The sequence below is a fragment of the Oreochromis aureus genome, linkage group 6 (assembly GCF_013358895.1).
Source record: "Oreochromis aureus strain Israel breed Guangdong linkage group 6, ZZ_aureus, whole genome shotgun sequence".
Taxonomy (NCBI): domain Eukaryota; kingdom Metazoa; phylum Chordata; class Actinopteri; order Cichliformes; family Cichlidae; genus Oreochromis; species Oreochromis aureus.
The window spans coordinates 7,137,281-7,164,299 of NC_052947.1; the positions used below are offsets into that span (position 1 = coordinate 7,137,281).

General features: G+C 40.9%; 1 protein-coding gene across 3 annotated transcripts; it reads left to right on the plus strand.

The window, feature by feature from the left end:
• LOC116322556 (B-cell receptor CD22-like) lies at positions 1–27,019 on the plus strand. 3 transcript variants are annotated; one of them, XM_039614016.1, is made up of 11 exons: positions 1–1,649; positions 1,728–1,809; positions 17,226–17,600; positions 17,698–17,922; positions 19,222–19,476; positions 21,742–21,996; positions 24,267–24,527; positions 25,545–25,626; positions 25,724–25,784; positions 25,931–26,118; positions 26,250–27,019. In XM_039614016.1, the coding sequence occupies exons 2-11, from the start codon at positions 1,740–1,742 to the stop codon at positions 26,314–26,316; spliced, it is 1,839 nt and encodes a 612-aa protein (XP_039469950.1). In that variant the 5' UTR covers positions 1–1,649; positions 1,728–1,739; the 3' UTR covers positions 26,317–27,019. The 3 variants fall into 3 exon arrangements, with proteins under 3 accessions (XP_039469950.1, XP_039469951.1, XP_039469952.1); XM_039614017.1 differs by lacking the exons at positions 1–1,649; positions 21,742–21,996 and having other exon boundaries at positions 1,676–1,809; XM_039614018.1 differs by lacking the exons at positions 1–1,649; positions 19,222–19,476 and having other exon boundaries at positions 1,676–1,809.

The window sequence follows — 27,019 nt, forward strand, 5'->3', positions numbered from 1 at the left end:
CATGTCCAAGTAAAAGCTCACTCTCTCTCCGATGGACTCTCCTGTGGAAATTATCTGCAAAAATACACTATATGGCCAAAAGTATTCACTCTTCTGCCTTCACATACACACATCAATTTGAGTGAAATCCCATTCTTAATCCTCAAGGTTTGTTGTGATGTCAGCCCACTGTTTGCAGAACAGCTTTAACTCCTCCGGGGAAACTTTTCACAAGGTTTAGGAGTGTTTATGGGAGTTTGTGAAGTCAGACTCTGATCTTGGATGAGAAGTCTAATTCCATTTTCTACTTCCACAGCAAACCCACTCATCCATGTCTTTTTGAACGTTGCTTTGTGCACCGGTGTGCAGTTATATTGGAACAGGAAGAGGCCATCCCCAAACTGTTCCCATTGTCTGAATTTTCCTGATATGATGATTTTACATTTCCTACCACTTCATGGCTGAGTTGCTGTTGTTTCCAATCACTTGCAGTTTGTTATAATTCCACAAACAGCTGACTGTGGAATATTTAGTAGTGGGGAAATTTCATGACTGGACTTGTTGCACAGGTGGAATTATATCACGGCACAATGCTGGAACATTCTTTCACAGACACATGTTTGAAATCCTGCAGCTGGAAACACATTCATAAACACATGAAGACATTAAATGGATATCAAATATATCAAAGCTGAACTCATTTCCTGTCCATCTGCATAGAGCAAGAAACTGCTCTGGTTCTCACACCAAGAAATACAAAATTAGTGACACTTATGTTTTCTGTTTATTTTCATTTGGCTCATCTGCATATTAGTGCTGTGAACAGGAAGGAAGCTGGTATTTTATAATAGTTGGATTTCTTTCTTGTACTTGGAGAGCACAGCAGAAAGGTATCTCAGTGAAACAGCTCCAATGATCATTTTGAATCAAAACTCTGGTTCAGTCCTGAATGTAGGCGACACCGGTAAAATCCTTCACTCCCTGAGGATGTCAGAGGACTTTTAGTCATGTTCAGGTCACTGAAAAGAGAAGATGGATCTCTGAGAGTCACTGACCAAAGAGAACCATGGAAAACTGATATCCACCACAGCAGTGTGGATTTTGAAAAAGAGAACCTTACAGGAAGGTTAGAGTCTTTAAATACTTGTCCACACTGACCATTTGTTGAAGCTGCTTCTTATGTCAAACAAAATAAAGCTTATACCTTTAATTAGTTCCTGTTTCTTATGATTTTTAGAGTATTATTTTAAATCAGAGAATTTTTTTGGCTTTTTAAAAGAACTCCATTAAAAAAATCATCTGGTTTCAACCATAAAATGTTTCAGTTTCCCCCAGTGGTGAGACTTTAGTGTTGCTGCTTCAGTACTGAGGACTCCACTGTCTGCATCCATCATCCCACCAATGCTCTTTGCACTGATCCATTTCAGCGCCACAGAAGAATCAGTTCATACAACTTAAAGAAAAAAGAGCACATGCTGAGAATAACATTATCTTTATTTTTCATTGAACAAGTAAAGATAATCAAAGTGGATTAATAGTAGTTTTTAACTTCTGTGTTTACTTGCATTTATCCTACTGTGAACAGGAAGGAAGCTGATATATTTAAACACTTCCTTTATCTGCCTGCAGACCACAGCAAAAGAAATCTTTAGACAACGTCCTTCACATTTGTAAGTAGAGCTGTTCTTTGATGGGTCTGATTCCTGGATACATTATTTACCTGCTGACGTGTTTTATTGTCTCTGAAGTCACACAGACAGATGAGAGGAGCAGCTATGAGATTAAATACAGCAGTGAGAGGATTTGTTGTCGTCGTTCTCTCTGTGTCAGGTACTGTGTGTCGACATTTACATTCACTGTTTTAAAAGGCAAATGTAGGAAAGTTGAATTAAGTCTTTAAAATCAGGCTTAAAATCAGAGTTGAGAGCAAAACAAAACCAAAATGATACAATTGTAGGTTTTTATGAAAAATCAATAATTTCCTGGACACCGTGGGTCCAAATTCTGTGTTATGGATTTTTCTCTTTTTATTTATTAATTTATTTATTGTGACCAAACGTTTCTATAGACTCAACATTACTTTTAAGAAGGTTGAAATGGAAACAACATGTATTTGTGGCAACTACATATAATATATGACATCTGTGAACATGGAAACAACTTTATCCCAAAAGGCTGATTCTGATCTGGACGCAGCGTTTTCACTGGGAGAAACGTTTCGTCGCTCATCCAAGTGACTTCTTCAGTCTCAGCTGACTGCAGGTTTCCCCAACCTTATAAACAGTCAGTGTAGTGACTAACGCGTTATTAAGTAACGTTCGACTTACCTCGGAAATCGGAACACGAACCTGGGAATGATGTCTCACTCGAGTAAACGGCGTTCTGGTTAGCCTCGTCAGAGAAGTCGGGATTCCAATATGCCGACGCCCTCGAAAACGGTTGTTTTGCTAGCCCTCTATGAAAACAAACTACTACTGAACACATATGCTGCTCATCTGCAGTCTGGTGTTACCTACATCTTCCTACTCGGAAAGCAGAATGTCCGAGTTCCGAGTACCAGCGAAAGCACCACGACTGCAGTTTCCCTGTTGGACGTAAAAAGCGCACGTGATGCTGTGACGTAGGCTAGAATCTTAGACCATTGAAGCACTTAATCTACCATCATATTAGTTAAATATTGACTATTTATGAGGCTGAAAATACTTATTATTTATTTTATTTCTCTTTGTGAGGCTGAAAATGCTTTTAAGTTTGCAAGTCATTAATTCAATTTTATTCAATTCAATTTTATTTATATAGCACCAAATCACAACAAAAGTCGCCTCAAGGCGCTTCATAGGTACAGAGAAAACCCCAACAATCATATGACCCCCTATGAGCAAGCACTTTGGCGACAGTGGGAAGGAAAAACTCCCTTTTAACAGGAAGAAACCTCCGGCAGAACCAGGCTCAGGGAGGGGCGGGGCCATCTGCTGCGACCGGTTGGGGTGAGAGAAGGAAAACAGGATAAAGACATGCTGTGGAAGAGAGACAGAGGTTAATAACAGATATGATTCGATGCAGAGAGGTCTATTAACACATAGTGAGTGAGAAAGGTGACTGGAAAGGAAAAACTCAATGCATCATGGGAATCCCCGGCAGCCTACGTCTATTGCAGCATAACTAAGGGAGGATTCAGGGTCACCTGGTCCAGCCCTAACTATATGCTTTAGCAAAAAGGAAAGTTTTAAGCCTAATCTTGAAAGTAGAGATAGTGTCTGTCTCCCGAATCCAAACTGGAAGCTGGTTCCACAGAAGAGGGGCCTGAAAACTGAAGGCTCTCCCTCCCATTCTACTTTTAAATACTCTAGGAACAACAAGTAGGCCTGCAGTGCGAGAGCGAAGTGCTCTAATAGGGTGATATGGTACTACAAGGTCATTAAGATAAGATGGAGCCTGATTATTTAAGACCTTGTATGTGAGGAGCAGGATTTTGAATTCAATTCTGGATTTAACAGGAAGCCAATGAAGGGAAGCCAAAACAGGAGAAATCTGCTCTCTCTTCCTAGTCCCTGTCAGGACTCTTGCTGCAGCATTTTGGATCAGCTGAAGGCTTTTCAGCGAGTTTTTAGGACATCCTGATAATAGTGAATTACAGTAGTCCAGCCTGGAAGTAATGAATGCATGAACTAGTTTTTCAGCGTCACTCTGAGACAGGATATTTCTAACTTTAGAGATGTTGCGCAAATGGAAGAAAGCAGTCATATATTTGTTTAATATGTGCGTTGAAGGACATGTCCTGGTCAAAAATGACTCCAAGGTTCCTCACAGCATTACTGGAGGCCAAGGTAATGCCATCCAGAGTAAGAATCTGGTTAGATACCATATTTCTAAGATTTTCAGGACCGAGTACAATAACCTCAGTTTTATCTGAATTAAGAAGCAGGAAGTTAGCGGCCATCCAGGTCTTTATGTCTTTAAGACATTGCTGCAGTTTAACTAATTCGTGTGTGTTACCTGGCTTCATGGATAGATAGAGCTGCGTGTCATCTGCATAGCAGTGAAAATTTATGCTATGTCTTCTAATGATGCTGCCTAGGGGAAGCATGTATAATGTAAACAGAATTGGTCCTAGCACCGAACCCTGTGGAACACCATAATTGACCTTAGTGTGTGAAGAGGACTCTCCATTTACATGCACAAATTGGAGTCTATTAGATAGATATGATACAAACCACTGCAGCGCAGTACCTGTAATACCTACATCGTGCTCTAATCGCTCTAATAGGATATTATGGTCAACAGTATCGAACGCTGCACTGAGGTTTAGCAGGACAAGCACAGAGATGAGTCCACTGTCAGAGGCCATTAGAAGATCATTTGTAACCTTCACTAAAGCTGTTTCTGTGCTGTGATGAGCTCTGAAACCTGACTGAAACTCTTCAAATAAGCCATTCCTCTGCAGATGATCTGTTAGCTGTTTGACAACTACTCCCCGGCATCTCTGTCCTGGTCGTTGTGTCCTTGGGCAAGACACTTTACCCTGCCGCCTACTGGCGTTGGCCAGAGGGGCCGATGGCGCGATATGGCAGCCTCGCTTCTGTCAGTCTGCCCCAGGGCAGCTGTGGCTACAGCTGTAGCTTGCCTCCACCAGTGTGTGAATGTGAGTGTGAATGAATAATGTCATTGTAAAGCGCTTTGGGTGCCTTGAAAAGTGCTATATAAATCCAATGCATTATTATTATTATTATTATTATTACTCTTTCAAGGATGTTTGATATGAAAGAAGGTTAGAGATTGGCCTATAATTAGCTAAGACTGCTGGGTCTAGAGATGCTTTTTGAGTAAAGGTTTAACTACTGCCACCTTGAAGGCCTGTGGTACACAGGTGATTATTAGAGATAGGTTGATCATATTTAAGATCGAAGAATTAATTAATGGCAGGACTTCTTTGAGCAGTTTTGTAGGAATGGGTTCTGAAAGACATCTTGATGGATTGGAGGAAGTAATTATTGAAGTTAACTCAGAAAGATCAGTTGGAGAAAAAGAGTCTAACTTAATATCAATGGTACTAAGAGTAGCTGTAGATGATATTACATCTGTGGGATGATTATTGGTAATTTTTTCTCTAATGATAAGAATTTTATTTGTGAAGAAGTTCATGAAGTCATTACTAGTTAATGTTAAAGGGATTGTTGGCTCAGTAGAGCTCTGACTTTTTGTCAGCCTGGCTACAGCGCTGAAGAGAAACTTGGGGTTGTTCTTATTTTCTTCAATCAGTGATGAATAGTAAGATGTTCTGGCTTTGCGGAGGGCTTTCTTATAAAGGAGCAAACTATTTCTCCAGGCTAAATGATGATCCTCTAAATTTGTGACATGCCATTTCCTCTCCAGCTTGCGAGTTATCTGCTTTAGGCTACGTGTTTGAGAATTATACCACGGAGTCAGGTACTTCTGATTTGAGGCCTTAGTTTTCACAGGAGCTACAGTATCCAGAGTCGTACGTAGTGAGGAGGTAAAATTATTAACAAGATAATCGACCTCTGTTGGAGTAGCGTTCAGATAGCTGCTCTGCTCTATGTTGGTACAGGGCATTGAAGATGATAACAGTGGGTGGATTATATTCTTAAACTTAATTACAGCTGTAGGATTAAAGAAATTATTTTACGGTTACTGTTCATAACCATCATCTTTATCATTGCATTAATTATCATTTCATATAAGCATTTATTGCAGCTGTTGGCATTATGTTATAATTTGTATTACAGGTGTTATCATAATCACATATTAACATTTTTATTAGAGGTGCAGTTACAACCACTTTAAATCGTTGAGTTAAATCTATAATCTTAAAAGCTTATATGCTGAGTATATTGTTACAGTAAAATAGTAGCTGAGCAAAGGCCTGAGTGTATTCAGCAACACATGTTGCACTAGAGTTTACTTGACAACAGGTGACAGAAGGAGGACAAGTCCATGGGGACCTCAAAGGCCTGAGATCATCACCATATTTGGAAGAGGATGCCAGAAAGGGGAACTTCTGTGTCTGCATTTATCTCTTAAGATTGATCATTGTCTGTAAAAGAGGCAAATAATGTTCTTAAGGTGCAAATTATGTGCTTGTAAACGCAAGAGGGGGCGTTATAATACCCTGATATTATAAAAGCAATCCGAAGTGTATTTTTGGGCGGAGATTTACAACTGATGTTTTGCAGTTTACACCTCCCCACGCTGCGTGTATTCATTAAATCATCGTCTAATTCCACCTGGCCGGATCAGTGTGTTATTTTGGATTTCCTCTTGTATCCCTCCTTAATTTTTGAACCTTAACACAGCACTTTCAGAAAGACATCTACTAGAGTGACGGAAGGGAGAGGTAAGTGACGGAAGTGACGGCGGTAAGGTAAGGACCCATGTTGTAGGTGACGTCAGACGCCGGAGATTTGGCGGAAAAAAACAAAACAAACGAATGGTAGCCTAGAATTTAACAAAGTTTCTTTAATCTTCAGTATTGTCAAATGAACTAACCAACTGTCATATAACTAACAACATCTGTCCTATCATCTCTAACACCCTGGAGGACAACGAGGAGAGTTTAGACGCTCTCCAAGAATACATCGACCGGTGCTTCGAAGATTTAGTAATGAAGAAGGCCCAGAGCATGTCTTCCCCGGCCAAAACTGAGACGCCATCATCTAAAAGATATCGCCCGGCAGACTCCCCCGGCACAACATCGACAGACTTTTAACTCATTTGAAAGCCTGATGCTTAGCCTCGTCCACCTCAGCTGTAAAACTAAGAAACCAGTCTTACTTGTTATCATATATCGTCCACCTGGGCCTTACACAGAGTTTCTCTCTGATTTCTCAGACTTTTTATCTGATTTAGTCCTCAGCTCAGATAAAATAATTATTGTGGGTGATTTTAACATCCATGTAGATGCTAAAAATGACAGCATCAACATGGCATTTAATCTGTTATTAGACGCAATTGGCTTCTCTCAAAATGTAAAAGAACCCACCCACCACTTTAATCACACTCTAGATCTTGTTTTAACATATGGCATAGAAACTGAACATTTAACAGTGTTTCCTGAAAACCCTCTGCTGTCTGATCATTTCCTGATAACATTTACATTTACAATAATTGATTACACAGCAGTGGAGAGTAGACTTTATCACAGTAGATGTCTTTCTGAAAGTGCTGTAACTAAGTTTAAGAATATAATCCACCCACTGTTATCATCTTCAATGCCCTGTACCAACACAGAGCAGAGCAGCTATCTGAACGCTACTCCAACAGAGGTCGATTATCTTGTTAATAATTTTACCTCCTCACTACGTACGACTCTGGATACTGTAGCTCCGGTGAAAACTAAGGCCTCAAATCAGAAGTACCTGACTCTGTGGTATAATTCTCAAACACGTAGCCTAAAGCAGATAACTCGTAAGCTGAATAGGAAATGGCATGTCACAAATTTAGAGGATCATCATTTAGCCTGGAGAAATAGTTTGCTGCTTTATAAGAAAGCCCTCCGCAAAGCCAGAACATCTTACTATTCATCACTGATTGAAGAAAATAAGAACAACCCCAAGTTTCTCTTCAGCACTGTAGCCAGGCTGACAAAAAGTTAGAGCTCTACTGAGCCAACAATCCCTTTAATGTTAACTAGTAATGACTTCATGAACTTCTTCACAAATAAAATTCTTATCATCAGAGAAAAAATTACCAATAATCATCCCACAGATGTAATATCATCTACAGCTACTCTTAGTACCATTGATATTAAGTTAGACTCTTTTTCTCCAATTGATCTTTCTGAGTTAACTTCAATAATTAATTCCTCCAAACCATCAAGGTGTCTTTTAAACCCCATTCCTACAAAACTGCTCAAAGAAGTCCTGCCATTAATTAATTCTTCAATCTTAAATATGATCAACCTATCTCTAATAATCGGCTATGTACCACAGGCCTTCAAGCTGGCTGTAGTTAAACCTTTACTCAAAAAGCCATCTCTAGACCCAGCAGTCTTAGCTAATTACAGGCCAATTTCCAACCTTCCTTTTATATCAAAAATCCTTGAAAGAGTAGCTGTCAAACAGCCAACAGATCATCTGCAGAGGAATGGCTTATTTGAAGAGTTTCAGTCAGGTTTCAGAGCTCAGCACAGCACAGAAACAGCTTTAGTGAAGGTTACAAATGATCTTCTTATGGCCTCTGACAGTGGACTCATCTCTGTGCTTGTCCTGCTAGACCTCAGTGCTGCGTTCGATACTGTTGACCATAATATCCTATTAGAGCGGTTAGAACATGCTGTAGGTATTACAGGTACTGCACTGCAGTGGTTTGTATCATATCTATCTAATAGACTCCAATTTGTACATGTAAATGGAGAGTCCTCTTCACACACTAAGGTCAATTATGGTGTTCCACAGGGTTCAGTGCTAGGACCAATTCTGTTTACATTATACATGCTTCCCTTAGGCAGCATCATTAGAAGACATAGCATAAATTTTCACTGCTATGCAGATGACACGCAGCTCTATCTATCCATGAAGCCAGGTAACACACACCAATTAGTTAAACTGCAGGAATGTCTTAAAGACATAAAGACCTGGATGGCCACTAACTTTCTGCTTCTAAATTCAGATAAAACTGAGGTTATTGTACTCGGCCCTGAAAATCTTAGAAATATGGTATCTAACCAGATTCTTACCCTGGATGGCATTACCTTGGCCTCCAGTAATGCTGTGAGGAACCTTGGAGTCATTTTTGACCAGGACATGTCCTTCAATGCACATATTAAACAAATATGTAGGACTGCTTTCTTCCATTTGCGCAACATCTCTAAAGTTAGAAATATCCTGTCTCTTAGTGAAGCTGAAAAACTAGTTCATGCATTTATTACTTCCAGGCTGGACTACTGTAATTCATTATTATCAGGATGTCCTAAAAACTCGCTGAAAAGCCTTCAGTTAATCCAAAATGCTGCAGCAAGGGTCCTGACAGGGACTAGGAAGAGAGAGCAGATTTCTCCTGTTTTGGCTTCTCTTCATTGGCTTCCTGTTAAATCCAGAATTGAATTCAAAATCCTGCTCCTCACATACAAGGTCTTAAATAATCAGGCCCCATCTTATCTTAATGACCTTGTAGTACCATATCACCCTATTAGAGCACTTCGCTCTCGCACTGCAGGCCTACTTGTTGTTCCTAGAGTATTTAAAAGTAGAATGGGAGGGAGAGCCTTCAGTTTTCAGGCCCCTCTTCTGTGGAACCAGCTTCCAGTTTGGATTCAGGAGACAGACACTATCTCTACTTTCAAGATTAGGCTTAAAACTTTCCTTTTTGCTAAAGCATATAGTTAGGGCTGGACCAGGTGACCCTGAATCCTCCCTTAGTTATGCTGCAATAGATGTAGGCTGCCGGGGATTCCCATGATGCATTGAGTTTTTCCTTTCCAGCCACCTTTCTCACTCAATATATGTTAATAGACCTCTCTGCATCAAATCATATCTGTTATTAACCTCTGTCTCTCTTCCACAGCATGTCTTTATCCTGTCTTCCTTCTCTCACCCCAACCGGTCGCAGCAGATGGCCCCGCCCCTCCCTGAGCCTGGTTCTGCCGGAGGTTTCTTCCTGTTAAAAGGGAGTTTTTCCTTCCCACTGTCGCCAAAGTGCTTGCTCATAGGGGGTCATATGATTGTTGGGTTTTTCTCTGTATCTATGAAGCGCCTTGAGGTGACTTTTGTTGTGATTTGGCGCTATATGAATAAAATTGAATTGAAATTGAATTGAATTGAATTAACTAGTTACTTTGAAAGTAATGAGTAACTTGAAGTAACAGAGTTACTTTTGATAGAAGTAACTAGTAATGTCACTAAGTTACTAATTTAAAGTAACTTACCCAACACTGTAAACAGTACATTTGCACAATGACTGAAACCAGCCCACTGAATGAACAATAACGAGCTGTGAGGTCAGTTCCTTGATCAATAAGGGTAGGTAGGTCTTCACTTCTGGTAAGATGGCGCCTGTGTCTGGCTTTGCCGCTGCTGGTCATAATTTTTCTGTGCTGTTTTTCGCTGCCCTTTTGTTTTCATGTTTTCACTTCTTGTCACTGATGTGTTGGCTGCCTTAGTCTATGATTGCCTGGCGCTGTTATCCATCCGATCTTCTATGTTGGGTCAAGATACCTCATTCTCCTGTGACAGTATTTTCCATCCTCCGCTGCTGACACCAGTGCTGTCATTCACCCACTGTTAAAAAAAACCCCTAAGTTTGACGCTTTTCTTCTTAGCATACAGACCAATTTCAAAATTACCATTCATTGCTAAGATTTTAGAAAAGGTTGTTGCTAAGCAGCTTATAGCTGTTCTAGATGAATACAGCATTCTGGATAAATTCCAGTCTGGCTTTCGTAGAGCTCGCTCTACTGAAACTGCACTTGTTAGAGTATGATGCAGGAGAATGCTCTGCCTTGCTGATGTTGGACCTGACCTCTGCCTTTGATACTGTTGACCATCACAGTTTGCTAGATAGGCTGAGACATTGGGTGGGTATATCAGGGTCTGCTTTGGACTGGTTGGCATCTTATCTGTGTGAATCTCGTTTGGATTTTTGTAATTCTTTGTTCACATGTTTATGTAAAGCCTCTGGGGATCATCTGCAAGTTGTTCAGAATGCTGCCGCAAAGCTTCTGACCAAGTCTTCTAAATACTCTCATGATGCAACTCTGATGATCCAGTTGCACTGGCTCCCCATAAAATTCAGAATCCACTTCAAGATTTTGACTTTGACATTCGGGGCTCTGCATGGACAAGCACCAACCTATATTAGAGATCTTTTACATCCGTACATCCCCAGCAGGTCCCTGAGGTCATGTGATCAGGGCTTTCTGGTCGTCCAACATACGAGGCTGAAAACGAAAGGGGAAAGAGCGTTTGTAACTGTGGCCCCCAGACTCTGGAACTCCCTTCCTTTGAGCCTGAGATCTGCGGACTCAGTGGTTTCATTTAAAAAAAACAGCTAAAAACTCATCTTTTTAAACTTGCTTTTGGTTGACTCCTGTTTTTATGTTTTAGCTTTTCTGTGAAGCACTTTGTGATTTTTATCTTGAAACATGCTATGCAAATACAATTTTACTTTACTTTACAATGATATGCAAATTGTCATAACCACTGATCAATGACCATGAGTACCCTTCACAATGACTTGGGGAATGGCTGCAGTCACAACTTTGTAAGATGGTGAAAGATGTTCCCTTAGGCTCCCTCCTGGCCTGCTTGCTCAAACCAGCGTTCCTCCCTGTCCAGGATGTGTACATCATTGAAAGAGTGTCCACTGGCCTGTGGGTGAAAACAGTCCAGGCTGAGTTAGCTCTTCTATGTTGTGCCATGCGCTTAGCCAGAGGTTGTTTGTTTTCCCCAATGTATAAATCACAGCAATCCTCTTAACAAACACTTAACAGCGTACACTACATTACTCTGTTTGTGTCGGGGAACCCGATCCTTGGACCACTTGTTGGCACATCTTGTTTTAGGGTTTAAAAGCCACGGAGACGAGGTTATTTAGAAAAAATGCGTCTCAGCTGTTTCAATATTCCTGACACATAAGGCATCACTAAGAGTTTTCTCTTAGGCATCAGTTGTCCTTCTTCTCGCCTGGATCGGCTGGAGCTTTCTTTAGGTGCCTTCCCAGCTTTGGCAAATATCCAGCTGGGATAACCACATTTACTCAGGGCCTTCTTGATGTGATGTTCTTCTGCGTCCCTGGCTGCTCTGTCTGTGGGGATGGTGTTTGCTCTGTGTTGTAGCGTCCTGATGACACTCAGTTTGTGCTCCAGTAGATGATGAGAGTCAAACCTTAAATACTGATCTGTATGTGTAGGTTTACGGTACACATCTACTTTACATGTCCCCCATTACTGATGGAAATCTCACAGTCTAAAAAGGCTAACCTGACATTTTTCATATCCACCCTGGTGAATTTGATCTGTTAGTCCACTGAGTTAATGTGATCAGTGAAATGTGGTTCATCCTGAGCTTCAGTTTTCACCCAGGTGTCATCCACATACCTGAACCAATTACTTGGTGGTGTTCCAGGGTAGGATAGCAAAGCTCTCTTTTCCACTTCTTACATGTACACGTTTGCCACAATGGTTGAAACTGGGGAAGCCATGGCAACATTATGTTTCTGCCTGTAGTACTGACACTTGTATGTGAAATATGTGGAATTAAGACACAGTTCCAAAAGCAAACACACTTGGTGGGTGCTGAGAGTGGTCCTGTTGCTGAGGTTGTGGTCATCCTGTAATCTCTTACAAACTACCTCCACTGCTTCAGTGACTGGAACACAAGTGAAGAGAGATGTAACATCGTACGAGACCATTGCTTCATCTGCCTCCATAATGACATCTCTCACCTTCCCAACAAAATCCAAGGTGTTCTGGATGTGGTGTTCAGAGCTGTCTACCAACAGGATGAAAATCAAAGCCAGAAACTTAGAGATGTTATAGGTGACCGAGTTGATCATACAGACAATTGGTCTTAAAAGTGCACCCTGTTTATTTAAACCATATAGATTCCCCCGAGTATAGCCTGTGGTATGATGACTGGTCAATAGCATTGTTGTGTTCTAAATGCTTATCACCCTCTTCCTGTGACCATTTCTTGGGTCTTGTTTCAGGTGGATCATAGGTATTTTTGTCACTGAGCAAAATTTTCTCATGATAGTCTTTTTGTTTAGCAAAACCGTGCGCCTACACGTGTCTGCCGGAAGGATTGTAATGTTGTTGTCATGTCTAAGTGATGTGAGTGCCTTCCTCTCCTCCATGCCGATGTTGGATGCTGGGGATTTACATTACTGAGACAGGCCGAAACTTTCGTCCACAGTTGCTCTGCTTCCATGTCTGCAATGTTGTTGTTTTGAATAGCTGTTTCTGTTGCTGTGATCAGTTCCACTAGCAGGATTTGTCTCTGAGTCATAGAAAAGATCAACCATTTTGTAAGGATGTTTTTCTCTGCTTGCGTGAGTTGTCTGTGAAACAACTTGTCCCCATCCTCAGTGTGCCATCCTTCTCTCGTCTGGCCACTGAGGACACTTGCTTTATTTTGCTGTGGTTTCCATCTTCCTGTGTTGCCTGGTCTTAGACTTTTCATGCTGTGCTGGATGAGCTTTCTCAGTGAATTTAAACAACTTTTTAAGAGTATTCTCATCTAGAAGCATCGTAAGTCTCTGTCGGATTCGCTCCTCTTTAGATTTTAGCACGTCGATGGCAAAAATTTGTTTGTCTCACTCGTTCATTGAGCAGCTGGTTCTGTGTCTTCTAAAGGATTTCTGTTGCTGTGAATGGTACTCATGACCACTGATCAATGGTTGTTGATCAGTGGATGTTGATCAATGGTCATGACAATTTGCATGTTAATGATAAAGAAACTGACCCACAGTCCAGTTTTTATTCAGCCACTGTGCAAATGTACTGTTTATAAGGTTGGGGACACCTGCAGTCAACTGAGACTGAAGAAGTCACTTGGATAGGCGACGAAACATTTCTCCCACTGAAAACGCAACATCCAGATCACCTTTTGGAATTTACTTACCTGGATGATTGCACATGTATCAAGACAAAACTAATTATAATTAAGAGTTAGCTTAACATGATAATTTAGCTTAACAGGATGTCTTTCAACTGTGGCGCAACATGAAAACTGCACATAAAGACCACAACTTATGAGGAAGTTTGAATGCATTAGCTTGCACTAACACCTAACAGTCTATTTTTAACCACTGAATCATGTTATCTCAGGACAAATCTCACTTTGTTTGTTACTACAGGAGGGTGGGGGCAGTTTTTACAGAATGGAATAGATGAGCAGGTCTAAATAGCTGCTCACCACATCTGTGCAAACACATTTATATTTTCCAGTTTGTGGAAGTTTGGCGAATCTTCACACTCCATAGTTAGTTGTGAAACTTTAGTTTTACTTGTTTTCAGGTCTAATTATTATAATTATTTCTATTTCTATCTATGACCTGCATACATGTACACGTTTCACTTGTTTCAAATGTCTCTTTATATTCCTCTTTCTGTCTCTAATCTCTAAAACACTCTGAATTACTCTGTGTCTGAAAATTGCTGTACAAATAAATCTGAATCGTCCTCTGTATGTTGGTATCTACAGTTATGCTATAGCTGCTCTACAGAGTTTTCTCACTGTCTGCATGTTTGTTCTGCTTTTCCTTGGTTTCACAACTCGGCTGTGAACAGAGAGGAGAGAAAAGCACATTGTGACATTTTCCTTCACAATAATTAAACAACTGCTGTTTGTGTGAAACTGAAGACTGAACAAAGTCAAAGCTCAATATAGATTCATTTTAACATTAGAAACAAACTATTTATAAGACTGTAAATGTCCATCCATCCATTGTCTTCTACCTATAAAATTCAGGGTCAAAGGTGAACACTATCTATTACCCTGAGAAAGGTCACCAGTCTGTTGCAGGGTTAAAACAGAGAGACGGGCAGCCTTTCATACTCACACCTTTGGGCAAATTTAGAATTCACCAGTTAACCTAAACCCATCAACCACTTGTCTTTGGACTGTGGGAAGAAGCAGGAGTACCTGCAGAGAACCTATGCAAAAAATACAAAAAGGCCCTGACCAGTTGGTGGATTTGAACCCAGGACTTTTTTGAGACTTTATTCATTTGGTGATAACCACATGCTGTCTCAGCAACACACACATTTACTTGTCAGTACACAGTCACACTGTTACAGCCTCCTGCTGTCAGCTCTGCTCCTCATCACACACACTCCTGGTCCCAGTGACTCAGACCCCTCTGGCACTGACCCTGAACCCTCTGCTCCACCCCTCCCCTGCAGCTGAGCCTCAAACCACACCCAACCACCACAGTCTGTGTTATGAATATTTTTAGAGGCACTTTCTGTACTCTGTGGATAAACCAATAGGAATTGTTATGATCAGATCTGTTATTGTGGCAAAATTTAGACAAAAAAGTGTCTAAATATTTGTGTAGAGACTAAAGGTGTGAGCAAAATTTTGGAAAGAGGTCAACAGAGGTATGGAAAAAAACAACATGTACAAGAATTAGAATCGGTTGTGTGGCTCTGTTTTATTTGCTAGCCAACAAGTACTAATACAAGCTTGTAGCAGAAATTGAACAACTCATTCTTCAAAGATAAGGAGATAAACACAACACAGTACCAGGAACAAAAGTCTAAACAGAGGCACATTTTAACCAACAACATGTCTCTTTGCTCTGGGGGAGCCCCGTACACAGCTGGGACTCTCTAGGATCTTGAAAACACATTTGACTTTTTTTTTCCACGATATGGATTTTTATCAAACCACCAGTCAGTTTGAAGTTGACAAGAAACGTCAAAAGCAATTGGTGTGCCTTCAAGCAATGAGTCCAGCTGTAAGATTTGAAACCAAGCCAGTGTGAGAAAGGTAACATTACTGATTACAATTGCTGGGCTTCAAGCTATTGTAGTGTAAAACACATTTGTTTATGACGAGCGGGGCGATAATGAGAAGTTTGACAGAGTTATTGAAAAGTTTGAGGCTGAACTGATGTTGAAGAAGCTATAAAGATTTGTCAAGCATGTGAGTTGTCACAGCAGCATATTAAGACATTTAGTGAAATGGGTGCAAATGCAGTCAGTGACTGTGCTACTGTGGGAGCAGTTTCAAATCAGACAGGGAAACACATACAGCCACGATCTGACAACAGGATCTTTGACTGCAAATGCTTTGGTTTAAAGCACATGACTAAACAGTGTCCAGCCCATGGTAAGACATGTTCCATCTGCCACAGCAGGAACTATTTTGCAAGGCAATGTTTCTTAAAAAGTGAAGAGGAAAAGAAAAGGCCATCAGTAAACATGGTAGAAGATACTGATCTAAGTGAGACATTTGTTGTTCTGATCAACTGTGAAAATGAATATTCATGGATCCAAAAGCTCTGAACTACAAAATCAAACAGGAGCATTACCAAATACCTAAACATGAAGAAATAACCAATGAAATGGCACCAGATACTTCACAAAACTCAATGTTTCACAAGGTTAAAGCTGAATGAAAGCAGCACCAAACACTGCAACTTCAAGAAAATGCGGTGCAGTCGCGTTACTATTTTTCAACAAACAAATTGTAGATGAGGCTGAAATGACCAGAGTCAGTGACATCATGACACCATGTCATGATCCTGGGCCTTTTGACGATCCAGCGTTTTAAGTTTGAGTTTATTTTTATGTTTATGGTTTATGTTTAAGTTCATTAGGTTATCTAGTTCATTTGCTTATTAGTTTCCCTTTGTGTTTTCAACCCCTGTTAAGTCTCCCTTGCCCTTCGTGTGTTTCATGTCTGTGTGTCTTATGTTGTCAAGTTCATGTTCTCATGTCTGCGTCTCGTTATGTTTCCTGTTTTATTTTGAAGAGGTCCTGTGTATAGGTTTAATGTGTTTAATTTTACTCTTTCCCTGTGAGTTCATTATGTTTATGTGGGTTGCGCTGTTTTGATCTTTATAGTTATTATTATCCTAGGTTTGTTTATGGTTATTGTGGTTATAGTTCTAAGGTTTTGTTATATGGCTTCCTGTGTTCCATGTTGTGCTTACGCGGTGTCTTTCTGTCCCATGTTTCAGGTCCCTATGTTCTGTCTCCCCAGTCTGTTAAGTTTACATGTCTAGAGTTCAGTAAGTGTGTTTCCTGTTTTACTTTGAAGGTCTGTGACTCATGTCAGTGTTTCTAGTTGTGCTTCCCTTGTCTCGTCCAGCCTAATTACTCCCAGCTGTGCTCTCCTTCTGTGTCTCAATTCCCTTGTTATCCCTCAGTGTATTTATGCCCTGTGTTTCTCTTTGTCAGTGTCGTGATCTCCCTCATAGCTGTGTGATTATCCCTGTGTGTTTATGTATGATTTATTATTAGTTTTGTTCTTTGTTTCCCTTCCACCCCTGCAATAAAGCAGTGTTTTTGAGTTTGTCTCGGTGAGTTTTGCGTTTGGGTCCTTTTCTTGCCTGCACACGGCCGTTTTGTGACACACCAAGCTGAAACATTCAGAACTGATTAAAAACTATCTAGAAATAATAAATAATTATAAAAACATTTTCTACCATAATTATTTATTTCAACGAATATAAATAAGTAATCTTGTCATTGCTCAGTTTGATGTCTCTTTGTCTTTGAACTCGTTGTTAACTGAAGGTTTTAACAGTGATTGTGGTTTCTGATGTGCTCTGTGTTACAGTGGTACAGAGTCCGGATGGCTGGGGAGTGACTTACACTTCTACTCAGATCTGTGCTGTAAAAGGATCAACAGTGGAAATAAAATGCAGCTACACATACCCATCCTGGATATATGGTCAAACTTATAAAACTTATCAAACTACTAAAGTTCAAATGGAATTGTGGTTTACTAAAGGAACCAATCATAATCCTGTGGATCTGAAATCAGACTCAGACTACACAGGACGAGTGGAGTATCGTTCTAATCAGAAGGACTGCACTCTGAGAATCACAGAGCTGAGAGAGAGCGACTCAGCTGTGTACAAGTTCAGATTCATAACAAACCAACAAGGAGGGAGTTATACTGGTTCACCTGGAGTCACTTTGACTGTCACAGGTAACATTTTATTTGAATTCATTATTTGCTTCCAGATACAGTTTGCACATATTTTAAGAACATAAACTGAATTTGTGTTGTTTCCTCATGTATGCAGATCTCCAGGTGCAGGTGATCACATCACAGCACGGACAGGATGGTACCCAGGTACAGCTGAAATGTCACAGCAGCTGTCTGCCTGATCATCCTTCCTATGTGTGGATGAAGAATGGGCAGGTCATTCTGAGAGAAACATCTTCTACTCTTCGGTATTCATTTTTTCCTGAAGACAACATTTCCTGTGCTCTAAAAGGACACGAGGAGTTTCCCTCTCCATCAGTGTGTGAGTTTATTCAACAGACTTTACTAACATGTGGAGCCTGAACATATTATCCTGCATGTTAACTCCATGTAAACTCTGGGCTTCTTGTTGATTCAAAGTGCTGCTGTTTTAAAAAGAGCAAGTTTTATTGATGGTTGGCTCTGAGATATCCAGGAATGTTCACAGGATTCAAACCATCAATAATCCAGATTTCTCCACACACATCTTACCTCGAGTGTGGCCATAAGTCTGTGTCTCCTCACAATCACATTTTCTCAAACATGTTTAAAAGAAAATGAGTTTGCTGCATGAATTTCTTCCGATGGAAATATTTTTGACCAACATGGCTTCAGTTTTATGTCTCACATTATTACTGTACAGTATCAACATCATCAGTGGAAGCAAACATTTACTGAATTCCTCAAAAGAAGGAAGAAAATACAAGTTTACATTCTTCATTTTCACTCTGATGATACACACATAAAAACTATGAATTAATATGATTTTGAATCTGTTCTATAATATCACCCCAATCGGTCCCAGCAGATGGCCCCGCCCCTCCCTGAGCCTGGTTCTGCTGGAGGTTTCTTCCTCTTAAAAGGGAGTTTTTCCTTCCCACTGTCGCCAAAGTGCTTTCTCATAGAGGGTCATATGATTGTTGGATTTTTTCTCTGAATGTATTATTGTAGGGTCTACCTTACAATATAAAGCACCTTGAGGCGACTGTTGTTGGAATTTGGTGCTGTATAAATAAAATTGAATTGAATTTATATAGAATTAAATTGAATATAACCTTTACTCTTTATATCGATTTCACTCATCTTACCAACATCATCAGTCAGGAATAATAATTTGTGCTTTTTAAACATGAAATATAAAGAACATAATGTGTCAAATACATTCATCATTTAGCTTAACCTATGCAGTATATTAATCACTTGTATTATTTATTTTCCATAAAGATAACAATAAAGACTCAGCTCTCATCATCATTGGTAAATCAGAGACATTATTCCAGTTTTTCCAACACATTCGAGACATATTCTTGTTTGATGAATTTCCAAAATTTGGAAAGGGAAAGTCAAACATATAAGAGGAATATTCTTCCAGCTCCAGTTCACATATTTTTTATCATCACCTGCAATTTGAGAAATGAAAAGTGTGAAGAAAACTTAACAGTGTCTGATTTGGTGAGAAGTGGAGCCTCAGGAAATGAGGCTTCACTTCTCGCTGTGTGTTTGAAGTCTTGTACATTTAAAATATGTTTTGTTCTAAAAATCCAACCACAGTTTGTAAATACGTTCATGTTTCCTCCTCCAGATGATCCAAAGCCTCCCTCTGTGTCAGTGAGTCCTTCTGGTGAAATCACAGAGGGCAGTTCAGTGACTCTGACCTGTAGCAGTGAAGCTAACCCAGCAGCTACGTATGTCTGGTACAAGAGGAACAGCCAACCACTCAGCAAAAACTCACAGCTCATCCTCAGCTCCATCCAGTCCTCTGACTCTGGAGAGTATTACTGTTCAGCTGTGAACAAGCTGGGGTCAAAACGTAAATCCATCACTATTGATGTGAAATGTAAGTCAAACAATTTTCACAAAAATGTCTGTCAATATTTCTACATGTTTGTCTATAATATCATCTTTCTTCTGATCTGTCTGCTTCATGTTTACAGTCAGCTGCTGTTACATTTATCACAGGTCAGATAGAGCAGAGCGCGGCTGTGACTGGTGATTCAGCAGCTGCTAAAAATGAAGGGAAAGTCTAGGATCTATCAAGTTTAAAAACATATATGATCATCTGTTCTCCATCTGTAGATGATCTGTGCTGAATGCCAGAAAACTGTGCATCTGTCAAAGATGAAACATGGTGTCCCATGGAGGCTGGAACAGTTTCATACCACAGTGCTCTCTCTGTGTTTTACTCACAACACATACTTGAAGATCTGAACTTTACTACATAAATATGATATGATATACCTTTATTAGTCCCACAAGGGGAAATTTCATAAGGCTGCCGACCTATTGCACGCAATGGCGGCGCCATCTTACCCTCCGACCATACATACATTACACAAAAACATCACATGGGGAAGACAGGTCAGAGAGGTATAACAATGGAAAATGCACCACATGAGGAAAGATAAGGACAAAAAAAATAACTCCCCAGACTGAGCTCCAACAGGAGATCAGTTTGAGAACAGAAAAAAACACCTCTGCACATAGCACATGAAAAAAACTCCTAATACACCAAAGAAACACATGACAAGCAACAGGGGCGGGTAAAGGGTGAGAGACAGCCGATTTAGACAGTACATCCGGGCCTGCAGCCTATGCGCTGGTCTCCTTGATCCACCGTCAGCATCGGAAGGAAATAAGCGTCGAAGGCGTTTGGAGGGGGGAGGGGGGATGAGTGTATGTCTGCATGTGTATATATGTCTGTGTGCGTGTGTGTGTGTGTGTCCAGAGTTCAGCTGAGACAGTGTCCTTCGCCCTGCCAGGCTAAGTAAACAGTCTTACAGCCAACCCAGGTGGCCTTGCATAGAAAGGGAAGAACAGTCAAAACACAGTCGTTATCAGGGTGTTGTTGTTCAGCTCCAGCCTTGAGACCGCAGCTGGCGCCGAAGGGGTATCCGCATGAGTGATGGTGCTTTTTACTTTAGTGCGAACAGCTCATATGAATTTCCAAGCAGTTCTACAGTCCAACACTGGTCTCTCAATCTCCCGTTGGAGAGCCGCGAGCTTCGCCATACTTGCGCTCTGTGATGATGTCATTCTTGTGCCCAAAGAGCTGATTCTGAGAACTCACGACAGTGTGCCTCCCCGAGATGTAATCCAGTTTGCACTCAGAGATCTTATTCTGAGTATTCACAGCAGCCGTAAGCCTTTCTAAGATCTTATCCGTGCTGCACTCAATGAGCCCATTTTGAGAAACTCACGCCTCTTCCCATCGTTTCAATCCCAGCAGGCAGCCTTGTGGGGGTTTGAACAGCCGGTTCTGCTTCCTTAGTTCTCCGGTAAGTCAGGGCCAAGCCAGCTCCGATCAGCCAGAACCCTGTTACCATGGTTCCGAATAGGTAGATATCTTCAGCACTCAGGCTCACCCGAGCCCAGACTTCTCGTTGAGAAAAGGGTGTCAATTGCATTCAGAGACCAGTTGATCAAATCCATAATTCTCTTTTAGGTTTTAGAGAACAGACTGTGAGAGAGTGTTCCAGGGAAAAGTAATACAAAAAACATGAGACTAGACAAGGACACAAGAGGATAAGCAGGGAAGCTAAGGGAGAGGAGGAGGAGGAGAGGAGAAAAGTGCGACCATCTTCGTCAAGAGCAAGAGCACTGATAAAACTGATTTCAGTGTTTTTAACTACAGTAGCTGGTCTACAAGATTTCCAGTATAAAGCTGTCTTTATTATGTTTAGTTTGTGCATTTGTGTTCTTCTCATTTGTTTATATAAGCCAACCAAACCCTGATGTATGCCTAGAAATGCAAACTAAAAGAGAAATATGTCACAAAGCCACACATGCTGTTAAGCATATTGGTTTTTCCAATAAGAAGTAAATTATTGAAGCTTCTGTAAAACACATCTGTCTGTGGTTTCTAGACGATCTGCAAATCTTTCCTTGACTGACACAGTGATGGTGGAAAGTTTGAACTGGCCTTCATGTTCCCAGAAATGAACTGTAATTTGATCCAATCATTCAGTCACAATGTGTCTGAGGATGACGGCATTCCTGTTAACACCATCCAGAACTCTTCACTCCTGTTTTTGTACACTTACACAGTTAGTTGATTGGGTCAGAAATTCAAACTACAGTTACTTCCCTGTGTTTCCTCCTCCAGATGATCCAAAGCCTCCCTCTGTGTCAGTGAGTCCGTCTGGTGAAATCACAGAGGGCAGTTCAGTGACTCTGACCTGTAGCAGTGAAGCTAACCCAGCAGCTACGTATGTCTGGTACAAGAGGAACAGCCAACCACTCAGCAAAAACTCACAGCTCATCTTCAGCTCCATCCAGTCCTCTGACTCTGGAGAGTATTACTGTTCAGCTGTGAACAAGCTGGGGTCAAAACGTAAATCCATCACTATTGATGTGAAATGTAAGTCAAACAATTTTGACAAAAATGTCTGTCAATATTTCTACATGTTTGTCTATAATATCATCTTTCTTCTGATCTGTCTGCTTCATGTTTACAGTCAGCTGCTGTTACATTTATCACAGGTCAGATAGAGCAGAGCGCGGCTGTGACTGGTGATTCAGCAGCTGCTAAAAATGAAGGGAAAGTCTAGGATCTATCAAGTTTAAAAACATATATGATCATCTGTTCTCCATCTGTAGATGATCTGTGCTGAATGCCAGAAAACTGTGCATCTGTCAAAGATGAAACATGGTGTCCCATGGAGGCTGGAACAGTTTCATACCACAGTGCTCTCTCTGTGTTTTACTCACAACACATACTTGAAGATCTGAACTTTACTACATAAATATGATATGATATACCTTTATTAGTCCCACAAGGGGAAATTTCATAAGGCTGCCGACCTATTGCACGCAATGGCGGCGCCATCTTACCCTCCGACCATACATACATTACACAAAAACATCACATGGGGAAGACAGGTCAGAGAGGTATAACAATGGAAAATGCACCACATGAGGAAAGATAAGGAGAAAAAAATAACTCCCCCCAGACTGAGCTCCAACAGGGAGATCAGTTTGAGAACAGAAAAAAACACCTCTGCACATAGCACATGAAAAAAACTCTTAATACACCAAAGAAACACATGACAAGCAACAGGGGCGGGTAAAGGGTGAGAGACAGCCGATTTAGACAGTACATCCGGGCCTGCAGCCTATGCGCTGGTCTCCTTGATCCACCGTCAGCATCGGAAGGAAATAAGCGTCGAAGGCGTTTGGAGGGGGGAGGGGGGATGAGTGTATGTCTGCATGTGTATATATGTCTGTGTGCGTGTGTGTGTATGTGTCCAGAGTTCAGCTGAGACAGTGTCCTTCGCCCTGCCAGGCTAAGTAAACAGTCTTACAGCCAACCCAGGTGGCCTTGCATAGAAAGGGAAGAACAGTCAAAACACAGTCGTTATCAGGGTGTTGTTGTTCAGCTCCAGCCTTGAGACCGCAGCTGGCGCCGAAGGGGTATCCGCATGAGTGATGGTGCTTTTTACTTTAGTGCGAACAGCTCATATGAATTTCCAAGCAGTTCTACAGTCCAACACTGGTCTCTCAATCTCCCGTTGGAGAGCCGCGAGCTTCGCCATACTTGCGCTCTGTGATGTTGTCATTCTTGTGCCCAAAGAGCCGATTCTGAGAACTCACGACAGCGTGCCTCCCCGAGATGTAATCCAGTTTGCACTCAGAGATCTTATTCTGAGTATTCACAGCAGCCGTAAGCCTTTCTAAGATCTTATCCGTGCTGCACTCAATGAGCCCATTTTGAGAAACTCACGCCTCTTCCCATCGTTTCAATCCCAGCAGGCAGCCTTGTGGGGGTTTGAACAACCGGTTCTGCTTCCTTAGTTCTCCGGTAAGTCAGGGCCAAGCCAGCTCCGATCAGCCAGAACCTTGTTATCATGGTTCCGAATAGGTAGATATCTTCAGCACTCAGGCTCACCCGAGCCCAGACTTCTCGTTGAGAAAAGGGTGTCAATTGCATTCAGAGACCAGTTGATCAAATCCATAATTCTCTTTTAGGTTTTAGAGAACAGACTGTGAGAGAGTGTTCCAGGGAAAAGTAATACAAAAAACACGAGACTAGACAAGGACACAAGAGGATAAGCAGGGAAGCTAAGGGAGAGGAGGAGGAGGAGAGGAGAAAAGTGCGACCACCTTCGTCAAGAGCAAGAGCACTGGTAAAACTGATTTCAGTGTTTTTAACTACAGTAGCTGGTCTAGAAGATCTCCAGTATAAAGCTGTCTTTAATATGTTTAGTTTGTGCATTTGTGTTCTTCTCATTTGTTGTTTACATAAGCCAACCAAACCCTGATGTATGCCTAGAAATGCAAACTAAAAGAGAAATATGTCACAAAGCCACACATGCTGTTAAGCATATTGGTTTTTCCAATAAGAAGTAAATTATTGAAGCTTCTGTAAAACACATTTGTCTGTGGTTTCTAGACGATCTGCAAATCTTTCCTTGACTGACACAGTGATGGTGGAAAGTTTGAACTGGCCTTCATGTTCCCAGAAATGAACTGTAATTTGATCCAATCATTCAGTCACAATGTGTCTGAGGATGACGGCATTCCTGTTAACACCATCCAGAACTCTTCACTCCTGTTTTTGTACACTTACACAGTTAGTTGATTGGGTCAGAAATTCAAACTACAGTTACTTCCCTGTGTTTTCTCCTCCAGATGCTCCAAAGCTTCCCTCTGTGTCAGTGAGTCCCTCTGCTGAGATAGTGGAGGGCAGTTCAGTCACTCTGACCTGTAGCAGTGATGCTAACCCAGCAGCTAGTTACACCTGGTACAAAGAGGATGAAGACTCACTTAAAACATCAGGACACAACTTCACCATCAGCAACATCAGACCTGAGCACAGTGGGAGTTATTACTGTGTGGCCCACAACAACAGAGGGACTCATAACTCCACCTTACAGCTGACTGTTGTAGCAGGTAATCATTGACATTCAGCTCATGTGGATTTAATGATGATGGCAGTGAGGAGGATATCTCATCCAACAGCTGGAAGCTGCTCGGTCACCTCAAAGATCACACTCTCCACATTTTACATCCTAGACTTTTGTCCTCTTCATTGTTGGTGATATTAATCTGCTGTGTTGCTTTTCTGTATATAAAACATCTGTTGCTCTGAGGAGGAGTTTTGGCTGCATTGTTGGGTTCTTCTGGCAGTGTTTGACTTTAACTTCCACTTGACTGATGGCCTTTCTTCACAAAGTATCCTCCTCACTGCATGAGCTCAGAGGTTAACAGTTAATAGTAGAAGTTAAACATGTAGACAAAGTTACAATTGAAAGCTGCTGAAACTGCAGCAGTACTGTTCTGTACTGGGAATGAGTTTTGTAGCAGTTGTTGACATATGATATATGACTCTACAGACGTGTTACTTTCTGTACTCAGGAAGTGATGCTGGTTTAACTTCACATTTAATTGTAATGTTTCTGTTTTTCTCACATGAACTTCTGACACCAGCAGTGGTGTAGCAGGAGTCTGGAGGAGGATATGTCTTCCTAAAACTTTGTTCATTAAGTGCTCAAATTTTCAATGCTGGGATGGCACCAGTTAACTCATTGTGCTGAAGGACTAATCTAAGTGGTCTAACTCTGACTATATGCCAGTACATCAGTGATCAGAGCACCGCTTTAACTGTTCTAACCTGCAGTAACTCTACTTCATGTTACAATCAGGTAACTGAGGTCATAAAATAAGGAAAGCATTACATGAGTTTCAGTGAACTCAAGTCTTACAGTAGCTTATTTTACTGACTATTCATGCATGAACAAGTTTTTGTGCAGTTTTACAAAGAGTACAATTATCTAAAATTCAGGCACAGTAACATTTATTCTACAATGTTGTGGCTTAACTTGATGTCGTGCCTGAATCGACTCTGTGCTCAGTTGTTGTAATGCTAACTTAACTGTCAGTGTTTTATTTGGATCTTTGTTTCCACAGGAGCAGGAACATTAGAAGCTGCTGGAGTAACTGCTGCTGTTCTCCTGCCTGTCATATTCTTCTCTGTCTTCCTGTGGATTCAGTGAGCAGATCTGTTACATTATTGTTTACAAGATAAAGTTTGATTTTAACAGTTTATGAATGTCATTATTTTGTTCATCATTAATTGTCCCAACCAGAAAAAAGAGGATGTCCAAGGAACCTGTTAAATCTGAAGACAGAGCCAACAACAGAGAACAGGTGAAAACAGTCACATCAGTGTTGTACAAATAACCAACATTGTGGTTTTAAACTTCCTGTTGGACTCACAAATCCTTCTTTGCTGTTGTTCTTTAACTCAAATACATTTGATCACATTTGTAGCTGAGATCTTTTTTCCTATACAGTGTTTACCTGATCAGAGACAGCCAGAGGAGCAGGATGATCTTCAGTATACCAGCATCCACTTCTCCAATAACCAGGCAGATCCTCTCTACTCCAACATCAGAGCAGCTCAGCCTCACAGACACATGCAGGAACAGGAAGTTACTGAGTACACTGCTGTTAGATTTAACAGAGGCAGTGCAGCCAAGAGGTGAGAGAGACTGTCCTCTCATGTCTAAGAAACAAACTCACTGCTTTTACTGCTCTTTTTCACCATTAATGGAAATGATTTCAGTTGATGCTATATCCTCCAAATCATGAAATGTTCTTCTCTGTTTTCAGAGATAGAAGTCAGGAAACAGGAGAGTCTCCATGTGCACTGTACTCCACAGTCAACAAAACCAGATGAAGGGACGGGTTGATGATGATGATGTGATATTTATGTAGACTCAGTGTAGTTAAGCTCAATTGTAGTTAAGTGGTTTTTAAAATAGGTGAAAATTTCTTATATTGTTATGTTTAGTCGAAAAATGTTACTGTGTTTTCCTCTTTTTTTGTATAGTTGTTGTTTTTAAATATCACACTGTTAATAATAGACCAAGATCTGAGTGTATACAAAATGCAGGTTTTAAATGAAGAATTGTTTTTTAAGGGACAAGCAGCTATCCAGACGTCTTGATGCATTCTCCATCATCCAGGAAAGTAAATCTCCAAAAGTTGAATCTGTTCATCTGGACGTAGCGTGTGGGCTGGTTTTAGTCATTATGCAAATGTACTGTTTATAAGATTGCGGAAACCTGCAGTCAGCTGAGACTGAAGAAGTCACTTGGATGAGTGACGAAACGTTTCTCCCACAAAACGCTACGTCCAGATGAACAGATTCAACTTTTGGAGACAGCTATCCAGACCTACCTGGATGTAGGAATCCAATAAAGTCTTTTCACAACAGACATGTCAAAGTGGATCAGCTTCCTCACTTTGTTCAGTGATTTCACTCATCTAAATCAGACCATGGATCACACTTTGCTAACTGTACAAGTCTCAGATTTAATTATTCTGAAACTAAGTTTAAGCTTCCCAGAACTTTTTGTTGCAAGTTACATTACTGATAT